Source organism: Anoplophora glabripennis, unplaced genomic scaffold (assembly GCF_000390285.2).
Source record: "Anoplophora glabripennis isolate ALB-LARVAE unplaced genomic scaffold, Agla_2.0 scaffold12, whole genome shotgun sequence".
Lineage (NCBI taxonomy): Eukaryota > Metazoa > Arthropoda > Insecta > Coleoptera > Cerambycidae > Anoplophora > Anoplophora glabripennis.
Window position 1 is genome coordinate 520,255 of NW_019416512.1, and position 17,057 is coordinate 537,311.

The 17,057-nt window shown below is 34.0% G+C and overlaps 1 protein-coding gene across 1 annotated transcript in view; it reads right to left on the minus strand.

Annotated features, from left to right (window-relative positions):
• The window catches only part of LOC108903260 (methionine--tRNA ligase, mitochondrial), a 37,838-nt gene that overhangs the window by 12,474 nt on the left and 8,307 nt on the right, over positions 1 to 17,057 (minus strand). Inside the window, exons 5-6 of the mRNA XM_018705369.1 lie at positions 8,440 to 8,651; positions 3,727 to 3,921 (exon numbers count right to left, since the gene is read on the minus strand). Of these exons, the coding sequence (XP_018560885.1) occupies positions 3,727 to 3,921; positions 8,440 to 8,651 (407 nt within the window). The remainder of the gene's footprint in view (positions 1 to 3,726; positions 3,922 to 8,439; positions 8,652 to 17,057) is intronic.

Genomic DNA, 17,057 nt, shown 5'->3' on the forward strand with positions numbered 1-17,057 from the left:
CAAAAAGAAGCTTATAATCTAGTTTACTTAACTCACTTGTACACATTGACATTAGTGACAGGCGATGTTTAATTTTATTTTGAATAGCACAAGCCTACTATGTGAAACTAAAATGAATGAAAATAAAATTGGATTCACAAATTTTCTACAAACGTGTTTTTCTTAAAAATGGTTGCTTTAATCAAAATTTTGCAAGAGACCAATTCGATAGACAATTGAACACACACGAAAATAATGCCCTTTTCTCAACTTTAACACTCTATTTCTCGAACATGCGGTGAAAGACTTGACCTACTAACTTGTGATACACTGTATAAAGAGGTATCTTTATTTCTTGACATACTATACGTCCTGGTGAAATTTATGACCACCTTGTAATATATAAGGAAATATTAAAAAGGGTTCTCGTAACTAGAATTTTTTAATAAACACAATCTCCGATGCGTTCGCGATAGCGCAAAAGCGGCCCGCCTCTAAAATTTTAAACTAAGTTTGAGCATTATTTAGCGCCCGTTCCAGGCGTTGGGCCGAGAGAACACCGCAAGATCCGGGTATAACAAGGAAATCCTCGCGCTAATACAATCTTCCAAACGCACGGATTTAATAAAACATCGAGGAAAATGAATGAACGACGAGCGCTGGCGATGAATACTCCGATATTCCGGTAAAACAGTATTTTCCACTTTTCCTTCGCACTTTATTTGTCCGGGAAAGGTACGGAATTGAAATTATTATTTAGGGTAACTCGACTCCAGGAGAACGGGCTATTTAGGACGAGACAGGAGAGCGTCGCAAGCGGATTATTTTCTTATTGGTGCAATTTAAATTCAAACAGAGATTTGTACGGAATGAGGATGCGATGGTCTAGTCTAGAGAGCAACGCCTCATTGCTCTCGTATAACGTCACGAGCAAACTAGGAAGAAAAGCATCAGGTAAACGATCCAGTAAATGACAGGAGCTGTTATTTCCCTCACGAAAGAAATTTGTTCCTCCATCGCCCTGTTTCAATATCCTACTTTAGTACGGTCGACCTTATTTGTAAAGAAGTATTTAGTAGGGTCGTTTTCATAAGTAAAATTATATAACAAAAAGTATAAGTGATAGAGAGCAAGAAAATGAACAACTTTTATTTTTTATTAAGCAACCAATGCGTCTGTTTTTTGAGAAAATTAATTAAGAAAATTAACCATAAATGTAAACCGACCCTGTGTATCTTGTGCACGTGTATTGTGTGTTGCAGTATGATGCCGGCGTATAAAACTAACAGTACCGTGTGTGTACTACGGGAACAATTACTACACCCCTATCATGTACAAAGGGTATTTTTGGTGAAAAAATTTCGACCGTCGTTGTTTATTAGTACATGGAAACAACTTTGAACAATTTTTGTAAAGCATATCATATATTGGTATAAATAAAATGGAAGAGACATTGTTTCATTAATACAATTCAGATTGAAACGTTTTTTTCGAATTTCGAAAATGCCTGCGTATCTTAAAAGTAGTGTACGAGTATATACTTATTTCATATTGTTTTTATTGTTTCTGTTGTTTTTATTGTTTCTCGAACTAAGCAAATCATCGATTTGCAATAGTTAAGGTGTTAAATCGATTGGCATCAGTTCTCAGTTGATTAAAAACTGATTATTAGTTATCATTTTGTTGTTTACACCAATTTATTAATTAATCATTTTTTATGATTTATTTATAAAAGTACATCAATATCACGATATGTTATTAATTTCTGGTTAATAAGAAGCAAAATGCATCTCTTATGGCGACGATGTAATTATGACGTCAGTTGTAGACATTTCTTAGATACTGGTGGTGTTATTTCTCGTTCTCAAACACGGTCACAGCAAATTCGTGTACAAGTAGAAGAGATTACTAGATACTATTGACGATACTTCCAATATAAACATAAGCAGAAATGTCATTCAAACTGATGTATATTAGATTTTGCTCACAACAGAGTCTTTATAGACGGTTTTTAGACGCAAATCCTAAATATTTTATCCACAAAATTGTAGTTACAAATGAGACTTCTTTTCATACTTGATGGAACTGATAATTTTCATGGGTTGATGATAATATGAGGTTGTGGACTAAGTATTGGAAGGAGTTTCTTTGAATATTCGAGATGAAATGTGGTATTTACAAGATACGGCTCCTTCAAATATTTTTCAAAGTGTTCAAATAAGAATAATACCAACAATTTTCTAAAGACAAGGCAATTGTATTCGGTACAGTATACACTTGTTTAAAATGTGATGGTGGCCATTTTACAAAATTCTTCCAGCTGTAAAATCTTGTGAGTACAAGTCAAATTTCGGTTCTGTTTCATTTAATACAATCTGTTTGTTTTTATGTAGGTTTCTTTTTTAAACACATTTGATGGACTCGCAAAAGATTTTTATGTTTGTTTTGCGGAGTTCTATTATATCAGGTGTCCCAAAAAGATCCAAACCCCCTCGATAACTTTTCAAGATTGGATTGTTCAAAAATAGTTTCAGTTGAAAAATATCAAGAAGCCAATGACCTTGCGTTTGACCTTGAGGTTTCAAGATCAAACCAGGGTCAACGTGAAAATATTAAATAAAACACCCTATTTTTATGCTAGCAATCGATAGAGCGCCAAGTTTTACGTCCGAATATGAGAAAATTATTCCTGTAGGTATGTCTTTGCAGGCAGTTTAGAGGTCAAACTAATTTTTCTCTGAATAACCCGACAAAAATATTTCAACCGATATTTGTAGGATTTTAAATTGCAAATTAATAGGTGACTTTAGATTTGACCCAAAAACTGGTAAGATATCATTGTCCAGAATGGGATTATCATCAAAGTTTAATTAACCTAAGAATGTGTTATATTTCAAAATTTTTATCAAGATTATAGGTACTAATAGCTTTAGAGGACAACATCTAATAAATTCTATTACTTTTATATCAATTATTTTTTATAAAAAATGAGTGCCCTTCAAATGACCTCTAAGGACACCCTAGATAAAATTTTTATCCGAAAGTCCGATATAAAAAGGAGCTATGTCCGTTGCTGGCACAAAAGATAGTGTATTTCATTTGATATTAAATTGACCCTACAGCTTATGGTGAAGATCAAAATCCAATCAATCAAAGCCCTACAAATTTTGTCTAAAATATTTTTATCGAGTGTTTTCAAAGAAAAATGAATTTGACCTCCAAATTATCTGCTAGGATGTTCAAAAAAAAATTTCTGGCCACGATTGCTGGAACAAGAAATAGGTTGTTCTAGTTAATATTTTCAAGACGACCTACATTTGACCTTGAAACTTAAGGTCAAGTCACCAGCATGTTGATGACTTTTACTACAACATTTATATGAAACTTTTGAAAAGAAACTCAATCCTGCAAAGTTAGGGGAGAGGCAAGTCTTTTTAGGACACCTGCATCAAGCATATCCTGTACCTATATTAAATGTGCAAAAAAATTGAGAACATGGATTACAAAAACGAGATCATGAAGAATATTGTCAAAGTTCTACGTTCTGACAAAAACATTTTATATCAGGACTGTGACGATCCCTTCAAATTTTCTTAAACCGGTCCTGTGTTTTTAAGTTTCGACCCGCATTTAGAACTTTCCAAATCTAATTAGCCGGTTGTTAGGGGTCCAGGCCCGCTCGGCCAAACAAACGAATTAGACGCGACACCGAAACAGCCAAGGGGTAAGTAACTAAATTAGACCCACCTGGCAACTTCTCGACGCTTTCGATCAATCTCTTGGTCACATCCAAGGCGGCGACGGACTCGAGGGCCTCGACCTCCATCCTCGGGACTGTTTGGTCAGGATTAAGAGCGGCGCCGCAACAGCGACTCAGCAAGTTGCCCAAGGTGTCGGCCAGTTCTGAATTCAGGATGCGGATCACCTTCGTGTCGCTGTAATCTGGAACAGAGGAGCGTTTGGGGGCTTGTTATCTCTTTCAATTACGCCGTTACACGTGTACACGGCACTCCTGATTGGTAAATATTTGACGTATTGATAACCAGGGTGACGAGTTGTGTAAAAGTCGGACGGACCCTTCAGCAGTCGCGCATATATACGGTAAATATTTACTAACCAAAATCAACAATCAACCTTGCTTTGTTATTTGAGATCGGCTCAAAAGAAAATATGAAATATTCATCAATATATACAGGGTGTGGCGTGTATATTCTATAAAAATTAAACTACAGCTTCCTGATGATATTTGTAATAGGAAACTCTTATACGAAAAAGTTCTATCTTGGCGTTTTTTTTGTAAATTAAAGTACATTTATTCAACGAAAATGAAGGCCGACCCTGTGTTATTTATTAAAAACTTTGGAAATGTTTTTATGCGACCCGAGATGCAACCTTATAATTTAAGTCGGTATAATCTAATACTAGTAATACTAAAAGGTTAGGTTACATTGTCAAAAAATTTGTGCAGTCAACTGATTTTGTATTTGCATTGAATTCACTATTCACTTAATTAATAAATATTAAGCATCGTCCATCGACCCACCAGTGTTAAAAAGTGAAAGATTCCAGACCAAAGTTTTTATTTTGTTATTCCATGATAGTGACAGTGTAATTTTTATATAGAAGTAAAAAATAAGAATAGCGTGCCGATTACATTAAAAACGAGATTCTTATTTCTTACTTTGCTTAATTTTTTTAGTTTGTGCACAAAGTAGTTTTACAATGAACCGAGAAAACAATGCATTTACTATTTCCGAACATGTCGATGTGGTGTTAGTGTATGGTGCAGCCGGAGAAAATGCGCTCGCGGCGACTAGGTAGTACCGGGAACGATGGCCACAACGTCACCCCCCATGTGCAAATACAATCCTACAATGCGTTCAGCGGCTGCTTAAATTGCATACAATCTTTATAAATTAATAAAAAACATATCACAATAAATATTACAAGCAATAGAACACAAAACGAGAGAAAAGAGATTATATAAACATCTTAGTCTAAGAAGGAGCGATAAGACCATTACCATAATGTATGCATATCAGAGAATTTTAAAAACTCATTAACTGAGTAGAAACAATGCGTAACAAGAAATTACTTTATTTTCTGTTTAAAATCACGAGTATTCAAGGACTTTAAACTAGTTGACACAATATTATATAAATGGATATCTAAGGAATTTTTCTTTGATTTAGTCAATCTATAACGTGGAATCAAAAAATTGTCCGCAGATCTCGTCCCATAACTATGACATTGAGAGTGTGTAACATATAGATGTTTCTGAGAATGAATCTAGGAGAGTGGCATATATGTAAAGACATGGTAACGGTAGAATTTTAAGTTTTTTAAAATGCGGTCGACAGTATAGCTAGAATTAGTCATTAACCGTACAGCTTTCTTTTGCAACTTAAAGGATTATATTATAGATTATAGGATTATAGAATTTTTTCAATTTAAAACGTACTGTTTTAGACCATCAGTTGCTTATTTTTGTGCTCTCTGACACCCTTTTCAAGGAATGCACTTATTTCAGAAACACCCTGTACTTTGAGCCATATTTGCAATAAAAATTCCTACAATACTTTATTTTGTGAAACAAAGTGCTCTTCAATTTATTTAACTGTGTATTTTACATAAAAAAAATATAATAATATAGAATAATATCTCGAAAATAATTCTCTGAAATACAACTGCGAATCAAATGAAATTTCCAAAATAGACAGTTCAGTTGAAATTTTGAGCTTCTTAGGCTATCCCTCGATATTTCCACCACGAGTTGATATAAGTGCATATAAATCCAGTGAATTTTTATATTTTGCCCCGACCAGCATTGAATCACACCAAAAATATCAAATAAACAGCTAACAGCCGAACCCACCAAACATATACCGGTTTCGAACTTATTAGTTCTCATCAGTCTTGCCACAGGTAGGACAACCAACGACCGTTTATTTCATAGCAAATCCAAGCAGCATGTGAACATTCCTCGATGGCGACATTGGTTTACTTCATTTGAAGAAATACGTGATAGATCAGTGTCAATAACCCACAAACCCAATAGTCCATAAATCCCTAAACTCAATCACCCATTATTCTAATAACCAAAAATCATAAACCTAATAACTTATAAACCCATAATTCCTAAAATCCCTAATCACGTAAACCCTAAAACCTATCCACGTAAACCCTAAGCCCTAATACCCATACACGCCTAAACCCTCATTAACCCCAGAACCCATCAATCTAAAAATCATTAGTTTTATGTTTTTCTGTTATAAGGTGAATGGATGATTGGGTTTATTGGATTTATGGGTTATTAGATTTGTGGGTTATTAAAGACCTAATGGCTTTTTTCCTGTTTTCAAAAAAAAACTTGCCAAATTTTATATTTTCCGCACTTCCGGCATAAAATATAAGACTTTTTAATGTGATTAAATAAACATTTGTTGCTATACCATCTGACCTGCCGCGTGGCTCGAATTGTTTCTATTTTTGCCCACTGTGCACCCCCGTGAAGATAGCAGCAGTTGGCACGTGTCTACTCTCAAAAACCTTCTACACGCAAGCGAGAAGCTGCTAATTTATTGTGTTTTGTCTTGCTTTGTCATAAGTTAAAACAATAATGCCACTAATTCTGCATTGTTATAGACATATGTACTTGCAAGACTGATGTAAACAATAAGCCACAATAATAAGAGTCTATGAAAACCACAATAATAATGTATGAATTGGAATTTGTCAAATCAATCAACTGAAGCTACTTGGAAGGGCGAGGGCAAAAACTACATAAAGCTTGTAAGTATTTCAAACAATTTTTTCTCACAATCTACAAATATTTCATTAAAACTTTTTTGTAATATCCATCCTACTTTTAATGGCGCATACTTACATAAATTAGACTAGACGGTATCTGTTTTGGTTTGGGTGAATCGTATATCCACGGAGATTTTTGGCTTTTTGGCTTTTAAATATCACTAGAAATGAAAATTTTTCTATGCGCATAAAAAAACGTGGGCTTAACTTTTGGCGGCACAATATGTTAAAATAAATCGAAAAATGTCATATTTTTCTTCCTATTTCATTATGTATCTTTTCAACAGTTGATTTTAGGCGAAAATGGAAGAGGAAAAAAATGTTTGTAATTAAATATTTTACAAAACATGATTAGTTACAAATCGAATGAATCATGATTATTATGGTAAAAATCGAAAAAATCGCAAAAATGAGGTTAAAAAACAATACTTTTTAGGGACTTTTTTGGGGTATTTAAATTGGGTATAGGACCTTTATACTTGGCTCAAGAAAACTCCATATTATGTAGAATCATCACACCATAGTTCATCAAAATCGGTTCGATAGATTTTGTATAATAATTTTGCAATCCAGATTTTGAAAAAAAAATTGCAAATTTTCAAAATTTTACACAGCAAAAACCAAGGCCTTTAGATACTTGAATATTTAATCACATATAGAAGGGCTTTCAAGCTTTCAAACTTTTGTTGAAAAATTCGAATCCGTCAATTAAGAGAGCTCTGGCGCTTGTTTAAACATTGCTCGAATTTTTGTACTTATAAATAATGAGAATAACATTGTGAATATTCAACCAAATCAAATTTTTTAAAGCAGGTTTAAAAGTTCTTGGAAAGAGGCTTCTTTAAAAAAAACAGATCGATTGGTCAATTAGTTACGTAGATATAGCCGATCAAAGTTAACCGTCATTAACACTAAATGTACTGGGACATCCGGGCTATTTTTTCGAAAAATACCTTTGGTATTCCGAGTACTTACCAGGTCTAAGATTACAATACTTTTCTTCATTGGCAACCTACTTTAAAACGTGTTTAAAGTTATTTATGCAAGCGAGAAATTCAAGAAACATATTGTGCCGCCAATAGTTAAGCCCACGTTTTTTTATGCGCATAGAAAAATTTTCATTTCTAGTGATATTTGAAAGCCAAAAAGCCAAAAATCTCCGTGAATATACGATTCACCCAAATATGGCTTTTTGAAACAGATACCGTCTGGACTATATTCAGTTTTTTTTATAAGCCGCGAATTACCCTACATACCTAGTTTTCAACATTCCATTAGTTACATGTATATATTTTTTAAGGGATTAAATTCGGAACCACTATTTATGGTTGTGAAATCTGCAGCTTTAGCAGCATCGAAATTTATGAGCTGTGATGAAAGAAGCCAATAAAGCGGAGAGAACGACCCAAGAAATATAAAAAATGACACATAAATTATTGTGAGACATCCTGTATAAACAACATCTATTCACGATCCTTCCGCGGGCTTATCGCCCACTTTTTCTAAAAATTATTACACTCAGACTTCCTACCCCTCAAATTTACGACCGGACCACAAGACATTCCCGCCTGGAATAAAAACGCGAATAAAAAGAAATCCGGTGAGTCCCGAGCCGACTGGTGACATAAATTGAGCAAAAAAAAGACTCACTTCCGTCGCTATGCGCGACGCCCTCCCTCAGCAAGAAGTACCTCAACCCGTCGCTCGTGTAGACGCCGGAACGGTCGAACGGGCACACCACGTTGTTCTTGGACTTGGACATCTTCTCCCCGTCCACCGTCCAGTGAGAATGGCAGAGGATGGACCTGGGGGGCTCCAGATTAGCCGCCATCAAGAAGGCCGGCCAGTAGACGCCGTGGAATCTGAAATGATGGACTCAGTTAGCGCATTTTTTTTTGCATTCGTATTCAGAAAGTATATATCACAGTTAATGTGCAAAAAATCAATTTTTTTTTTCAACTATTTCACCCTCAAAATAACTAATGAAAACGAAGCGCGGGAACACGACGGAGGCCATGTTCTGACGTCAAACCACTCATTAGCGGCTAGCCTACATGACTGGGTCCCACATACATCATGCAATATCTCTGGCTATGGACAGCTATGGTTGGCAAAAACAAACTATGTAGTTGAAAAGGAAATGTAATTACAAATTTTAATTGTGAAAAAAAAGCGATTAAAATTAGTATTTTTATTATCAATCGTTTGACTAACAAAATTTTGAGGCAAAAAAAAAATTAATATTCGGCTAACATTTTCCAGAAACACTAAATACACCAATAAGAAAGCAGCACCACTATTTACAAAGAAAAGTTTATTCTTTATAACAAACAAAGAAATGACATACCGCTTTTAATGGTATATTACAATAAACTCTATGAAAATTCCTATGTTTGTAGCTTTGGAATAGTCATGGAAATAACATATAAAGATTTTAACCATGGCTAGGGGGGAGCAGGGGTGTGCAAGGCCTGCCGCAGAAAGTCCGGTGCCCACCCCAGAAAAAAAGATCTAATATCGTTTTTCGGTAAATCGCTGTTTGCGCCACTTGTTTTTGTTAGAATCAAACGAAAAAGTGTATTTCAATTTTATACATAACATTGTTAACTTTTTTCAGTCTAATTAATAGGCAAAAAATATCCTACAACTTCTATGTATTCTGTTTAAAGCCGATTTAATATTTATTTTTATTTATTTCCAGATTAAGGAGGTTTATCTGATTTGGAATTGACGAACAAATATTCATAAAAAAATTAATATAAACTTATTAATATGAAGAAAATCCTCAAAAAAAATTAGGACTAGTTTGGATACCCAAGACACGAGATATTAATAAAATAATTTTTCACGATTTAGTACGAAGTCTTATGAGAATGTAGATTTTTTTGGTCTTTCCACTTAGAATGCGCAACAATTGAGGAACAGTTTCCACAGCAACTTGTATAAATAGGAAACCGATATCTAAGGAACCGTATGACAGCTCGTAGAAATCGATTAGGTACTTGTAAGATACATAATTTATAATAATTCTCCTTCAAACTGCTGTCGCTGACTAACTTATCCTCCAAATGCGTGATAGCGGCAACGCCGCGGTCTCAACGTAACGTATTATTTGAAATTCGCAGGTGTCCAAACCAACAGAATGATCGAACGGGAGCGAGTGAACGCCGAGCCGAGCGCGCCAGATAAGTGCAACGTTGCCAAATCTAAAGGCTTCAGTCACTAGCGAATCTACAGAAACTTCCTTAATAAAATGCGTAAAATATAGGCCATGTATAGAATTTTTAGACATTTTTTCAAGTTTATTGCAAAATTTGACGTGATAAGAGAATTTTGGAGTTCGGATTCATGTACAGCGACCACAAAACCATGTAAGATCCCTACTTCGGGTGCCGATGAATTTAGGTTTGTGGTGCTGTGTTGTCAGGAGGTATATTCAAAAATCGAGAAATACTTCAAACTACTAAATTTCAACATGCAATTTCTCAAAAATGAAAAACGATATCGGGATAAATCCAAGTGCGTTTTAAAGAGTACTTTAAGACCCCATTAATGGTTTCAGCAAAAAAAATTATCTTTGCATGTAACATAACCTCATACATGTCAAAAAATTGCGATTTGGTCACTTTTAGGTTAGGATATCTCGAAAACCCGAGCCGATTGAGAAATTTGAACCTCGGATTCGAATTCAGCACACTAAAATCCGTTGTGAAAGTATATTCGTGTTGTTGGGTGAAATTTTGTCGGCCTGTGTTATCTTTGGATACACACACCATGTTACCATAGCAAAGTCTTTCAGTTTGTGTTTTTTAACATAAACATCAATCAACATAAACGTAATATTATTTCAGTAGGTTTTCTAAGTACTCAAAAACTTTCTTTTCTAATGAACTCTCCCATTGATTTACACATTAAAGGAACTGACATTCGGAAGATTGATAATCGAAGGAAAATAAATTTAAAAACTTAATTCGTTTTTTTTCGTGATTAATCTCTTTAGGGGAGGAATTTAAAACTCGCTTAAAAAGGGAAACCTATATTTTAACTCAGTTACAGAACAACGTAAACTTTGTTATTACATGGGAATGACCTACTTCTTTCCATTTTCCCTTTCACTTGGCAAAACGTCAGATTCTCCGGTCCCAATACTCTTTGGATGAAATATGATATTTTTTAAAATTATTTCCAGTAAATTAATTGAGCTTATTTTGATATAGATCAGGGTGTATTAAAGAACATTACATCAAACTAAATAAAAATCGAACAAATGGTACTATACTCTGTTTGGAAATGAAAGAGAGTAATAAAACCTCGAGATAAGAACCGGCCATGGGCGTGCTAATATTTCGTTTCAGGTAATTATCGGGTAACACTAATGCTAACAGGTAATGGGTGTACATTAGTATATTTTACTGGATACATCATAGGGCAGGAGCCAGTGTATTGTGACAGATCAATCCAGTCTTAGAGCTGAATATACGAAGACGTGCTAGTGCAGTAGAGTATAATTCGACTTGTGTTTAGTGACTAAAGTACACTCATTTTATTTTAAAAAAGAAATACCAACGCTAAACAAAATTTTAAGTGAACTTTCAGAGGACAACGATTTGCCAAAAATCAGTAGAAGCAAATTATGGGCCGTCTTACGAGAATTGAATTTTTGCTGGGAAAAGCAGAACAGGAAGTCAGTTCTTATCGATAAAGATGAAATTATTTGTTGGCGAAGATACTACTTAAGATCAATTAGAAAATTCCGTGACGAAGGGAGGAATATTTATTATCTAGACGAAACTTGGGTCAACGAGGGATATACTGTAACAAAAGTGTGGCAAGATAAAAATGTAAAAAGTTTTCGACAAGCATTTTTGGATGATTTTCAACAGGGTTCAAGGCACCTTCAGGTAAAGGGCGAAGATTAATAGTGATTGTAGATGGCGGTTTACTTTTATTTGAATCTAAAAATACAGGTGACTATCACGAAGACATTAACGCAGATGTTTTCGAAGAGTATTTTACACAGATGTTGGATCTTATTCCTCCGGGAATAAGTGTCATGGATAATGCCAGTTACCATTAACGGCAGACCGAGCGGATGATTACGACTGCTTGGAGGAAAGCCGATATAATTCAATGGTTATCCGGAAAAAACATTTCTTTTGAAACAAATATGGTGAAAAAGGAACTTTTGACACTTGTCAATCTTAATAAAGATCAGAAAAAATATGTTATCGATGAAATGACAACAAATCGCCAAATAACGGTACTACGGTTACTACCTTATCACTGTGAACTTAACCCAATCGAATTAGTCTGGGTGCAGGTAAAAGGAGATGTAGCGCGAAATAATACGACGTTTAAATTAAGTGACGTAAAAATTTGGTTAAAAAATTCCTTGGAACGAGTAACTGCAGATAACTGGCAAAGATGTATACATCATATACAAAAAGAAGAGGAAAAAATATGGGAACTCGATAATTTAATTGACGTTACTTGGAACCTATCGTTATCAATCTAGGAGACGAAGATAATTCATCAGAATATTCAGAGGATGAATTTTAATATACCTACTTTTTTATTTTCTTTATTGTACATTTATACAACACTACATTTACTCACCATAATTTGAATTTTCAAAATACATATATTTTTGTGTGGAATAAAAGTCTATTCATTAAATTTAAATAAATATTTTGATAATAATATTGAATAATTTTATTTGAATTACTAAAAACCCTCCTAACCCGGTTATGATGCTTAAAGTAGCCTCATGTTTTGAAATGCTGTTTTTATATTGTTTACTTATAAGAGAAATGGACCGAGAAATTGAAGCGGCATAGACAAAGACGGATTGTCGGGGATTAGCTACCTGCTACAATTTAGTACAGTCCGATCCCACAAAGTTTTGTTAAAAGTAGACCTCATCTATACGGAAAATACATAATATAAAAATATTGAATATAAGCACCAGTACTTCATTTATTTACTATTTGCATACATAATGAGCTTTTATTACTCTCTTTCATTTCTAAAGAGACTATAGAATATTACAGAGCTTTAATAAATGATCACATGTCAGTTGACCGTTTGTAAAAGTAATTTTATTTCCTTCGCGTTGGCAAGGTTACGTTACAACATAAGATTATGTTTTACCGGCTGGTGATTAGTGTAATTTTTCACGAGATTTTATTCAACGAATCGGCGATCGCATTATCTCGAACATAGACGCAACATTTTTCGCTGTATGTAAATGAATCAATATTGATGACGCTAAGATTTTTAGTTGACACTACCATTCGCGCAATTCTCGGTGGTTACGTGGCTTGTAATCATTTATGAAGGTTCTATATTATACAGGGTGTCTGCGAAATGTTGGGAAATCTCGAAGCTGGAGATAATGGTGATCAAAATAAGTCGATTGAGCCAAATATGCCTTATGCAAATATTGCTGGTTTCAAAGATACAGGGCGTTCAATGCTTGAATTTTATTTTGAAAGTCCTCAATAATTTCCAAAACTATTGGAGTATGAACAAAAAAAAAATGGCACTATTATGTTTTTTGACATGACAAATAAGAATTTTTAACTAATTTTGACGTTGCTTGTACAGGGCGTTAGTTATGCCCTATTCCTTTGATAAAAAGAGGACAACTTTTTGCCTTTAGAATTACGGACATTGTGTATTTAAAATATGAAAGAACATTCTTTGTTTCATAAAAAAATTACTCTTATTCGATTTAGATATCTCCCTTGGTTATCGAGATGTTTGCATATACAAGCTTGTATATGCATTTCGTTTTTAAGCAACTTATTAAACTAATGCGACTTGACAAGTAACTAGTGTATGAACCTTTCTTTGTTATTTAATGAACATAAATTTAATACAGAAAGAATTTATTTACAGAAAACAGAAAAAATTGGAAATTTAAGAAATATCTACTTAGGACTAAAAATTACTAATTACTATAAAAATTGTTCAAAATGAGCACGGCCTTGCCTAATACACTGAAGAGCGCGTCTAATTAGTGATGGCTGTACTCTCGAAATAATTTGAATATTAGTTTTTATTTCCTGGCTATGGTGGAAAATCCTTTGCCACAGTTCATCTTCACTTGCCACAGGAGTAGCGTAAACAGGTATTTTCAAATTACCGCAGAAGTAGAAATCCAAAGGATTCAAATCTGGCGATCCAGGCGGCCAGGACAGTGGTCCTGTCCGGCCTATCCATCGATCTGGATAAACCATATTTAAGTGTTCCCTAACTCTTAAACTAAAATGAGGTGGAGCACCATCGTGCATAAAACACATATTAATGCGTATTTGAAAAGGAAGATCCTCTAAAGATTGGGTAGCTGTTCTTGGAGAAACTATAAATATCTCTAGCCATTTAGTTTATGTGGTAATTCAACAGGTCCTATTAAATGATGTCCAATTATGCCTGCTCATAAATTGATTTGAAACTGCACTTGATGGCGGGTTTCCCTTATTAGTCCATTGAAATGTTACATTTTTTTGGGCTTAGCGTACAAAAGTCAGAGTACGCAATTTTATTTTTTGGATGTCAAGAGGGGGTTAGTGTAAAGTTAAATCCATGTTTGTGGGGTCGCAACCCTTGTGCGTCGGCCGTCGTCTTGTAAAAAGGGCTGCGAATGCTTTTTATACTACTACTATACTATTCAGGCAAACCATTCGTCGCACAGAAAATTTGTAAAAACATTTTTTGTTGCAAATTAAATTCTCTACAACTTTGGTTTCCATTAGTTTTAGTCGTAGAACCAAAAATAACAAAGTTATTAACGAAAATGCATAAAAATTTGGGAACAAATTTTCTTTTGGTCGTTATAACTTTTTTCTGGTCATTTTACAAAAAAAATTACATCAGAGCATTTTGATAGAAGGAATAATTTCCATTACAAACTTTTTTCAAATTTTATTTATTTATTAGGGTTTTACAGCGATGCGAAACTTACACTATTCTCCAGTACTAGTAGGTATACATTAATGCCACCCTTAAGTATAAAAAATGCTTATAAAAATTATTTCGCTGCAACCCTTAATACGGCCCGGGCATTTATAAAAACATACAGGACTTTGTAGAAAGAGATCATTTAAGCTATTCACGCAGATAAATTTAACAAACATCATCAAATAATATATAAATTTAAATATTCACTTAAGGGCGGCATCCACCCTTAGGTATGAGGGCTGGAAATATATACCCCGTATATTAGTCCGATTTTCGAGTCATTTGAATATATAAATGTTGAAAATTTTAACAGGCATTAGCACATGAATGAAAATCATAATCTGAAAAATCGTTGCTCGGAAACCGTTGCTGTATTCACACACGTGTATAATAGTCCAGGAGAATTACACATTGGCATGGCTGTTGCTTGACGTAGTTTAGATATTAGTAAAAATCGGTCGAGAATAATATAAACAATGTAAATATAAGGTTGCGCCAAGAAAAAAAGTTGTGCTATTTGCAGAAAAAAATAAAAACTGCAAAAATACTCAAAAATCACGTGTTTTTTATAACATTTTCCAATATAACTTCTTAAATATGCGGTTTACAGAAAAACTATTACTGATGAAATTGTTTGTTATGAAATTTGCTATAATTGTTTTGATACCTGCACATTTCATATTTTTGTTGCTAGCTAGCGAAAACAGCGTGAGAAAGTGATGAAAATCGAGGTAATTTTGAAGCGTTCAACTGATAGGTAAGAAATTGTCCAATTCTGCTATAAATGTAAATGTAATTACTTTAAAAGATTACAAAACGAAATCCCAAAACCCGATCGAAATCGGTCTGATAGTTTTGGTATGAAACAATTTGTTACTAAATTTTAGCGCGAAATGTCGTTATTTTTTTGCGTCAGTGCTGAGGTTAAAGTTAGGCATTTTAATTGGCGCTGATTTTTTTTTACACATACTTGGACTCTTTAACTATCATATAGAATCGTTATAATATTAATTACATGTTAAATAAAAATATCAAGATTTTATTTAAAATTATTACCACGTAATTAAAGTTAAAATTAGTTAAAACTAATACCTAGTAACAGTAGATTATGTACCTATATCCTACCATATATAGTATAACAACAAAATGTGGAACATTTTTAGTCGTAATAGACCGAAAAGGTCTATATATTTTAATGAAACCTTGGTAATTGAATTCCTCTTGTTTGAATTTCCAAACATCAAATATCTAAATCAATGGACGGTAGGCGCAAAAACACGGCGTTGTTAGCGCGTGTGTGCCCGCTGCCCTTCCACATAGTAGTTGTAATTAGTCGTCTTCCGTACGAGTACGGCAAGACTCTCTGTTCTCGCTAATAATACAGTAATTGTTACTTATGTTAAATCAATCAGGTGTTTATATGATTACGACAAATACAAGTTGTGCGACATTCATTGTGGCGTGTTATTTCTTACATCTAGTCGTTGCCATCTTTAAACATCGAGATTAGGCCAGTGAATAATACAGTCCACCCATATCATCTTTCCTACAACCCCTGAAAGTAAGATTGCCAAATACCAACAAAACACTTGATTCCTAGATTCTCTTCTTCGAACTACGCAAACTCCCAAGAAAATTAAACTTGAAAACAAATTGCCACAAAATTATGATCATAAATATCGTACAATATATAGAAGGGTTACTGCCACTACCAATTTGTAGGTACATGCTTCGAAAATTGTTATTAATGAAGGAAGGCAACACTAAAAGCTTGACAGAGTTGCATTTTCTTTGCCTATAATACCTAAACAACAACATAAAAACGAATGATGTAAACAGAAGTGTACTGCCTCCCGTACTAATAGATTTTTGAATCTTTCAACAAAAGTTAGTATAACAGACGATAGCCATAATGATGTTGGTGATGCCAACGGCCAGAGTATCTAATACTGTGTCAGTACCTTTGCAGTGTAATAGTTGTCATATGTGTGATTCGGTGTCACGGTTGGTGGAGACTCGGTATACTTCTGGTTCAGAGGAAAAAGAAACATTCCCAGGTCAGGTCCGCCGAATACTTGCCATTAAACTCTGCGTATTATCAAACTCCAATTCTTGATGATTATCAACAAACGATATAGGCCTCTTATTGCCATAAACTAGAAAAAATAAATAAAACCTATAATTTTTACTTGTTATAGAAGTATCCTACTGAAAAATTTTCATTTTAAATTATCTCATCTTTTAATGTTTATAAAACCTTCAAAATTAACCCTAGAAAGATTGATAATTCTCTCATATCATATTGA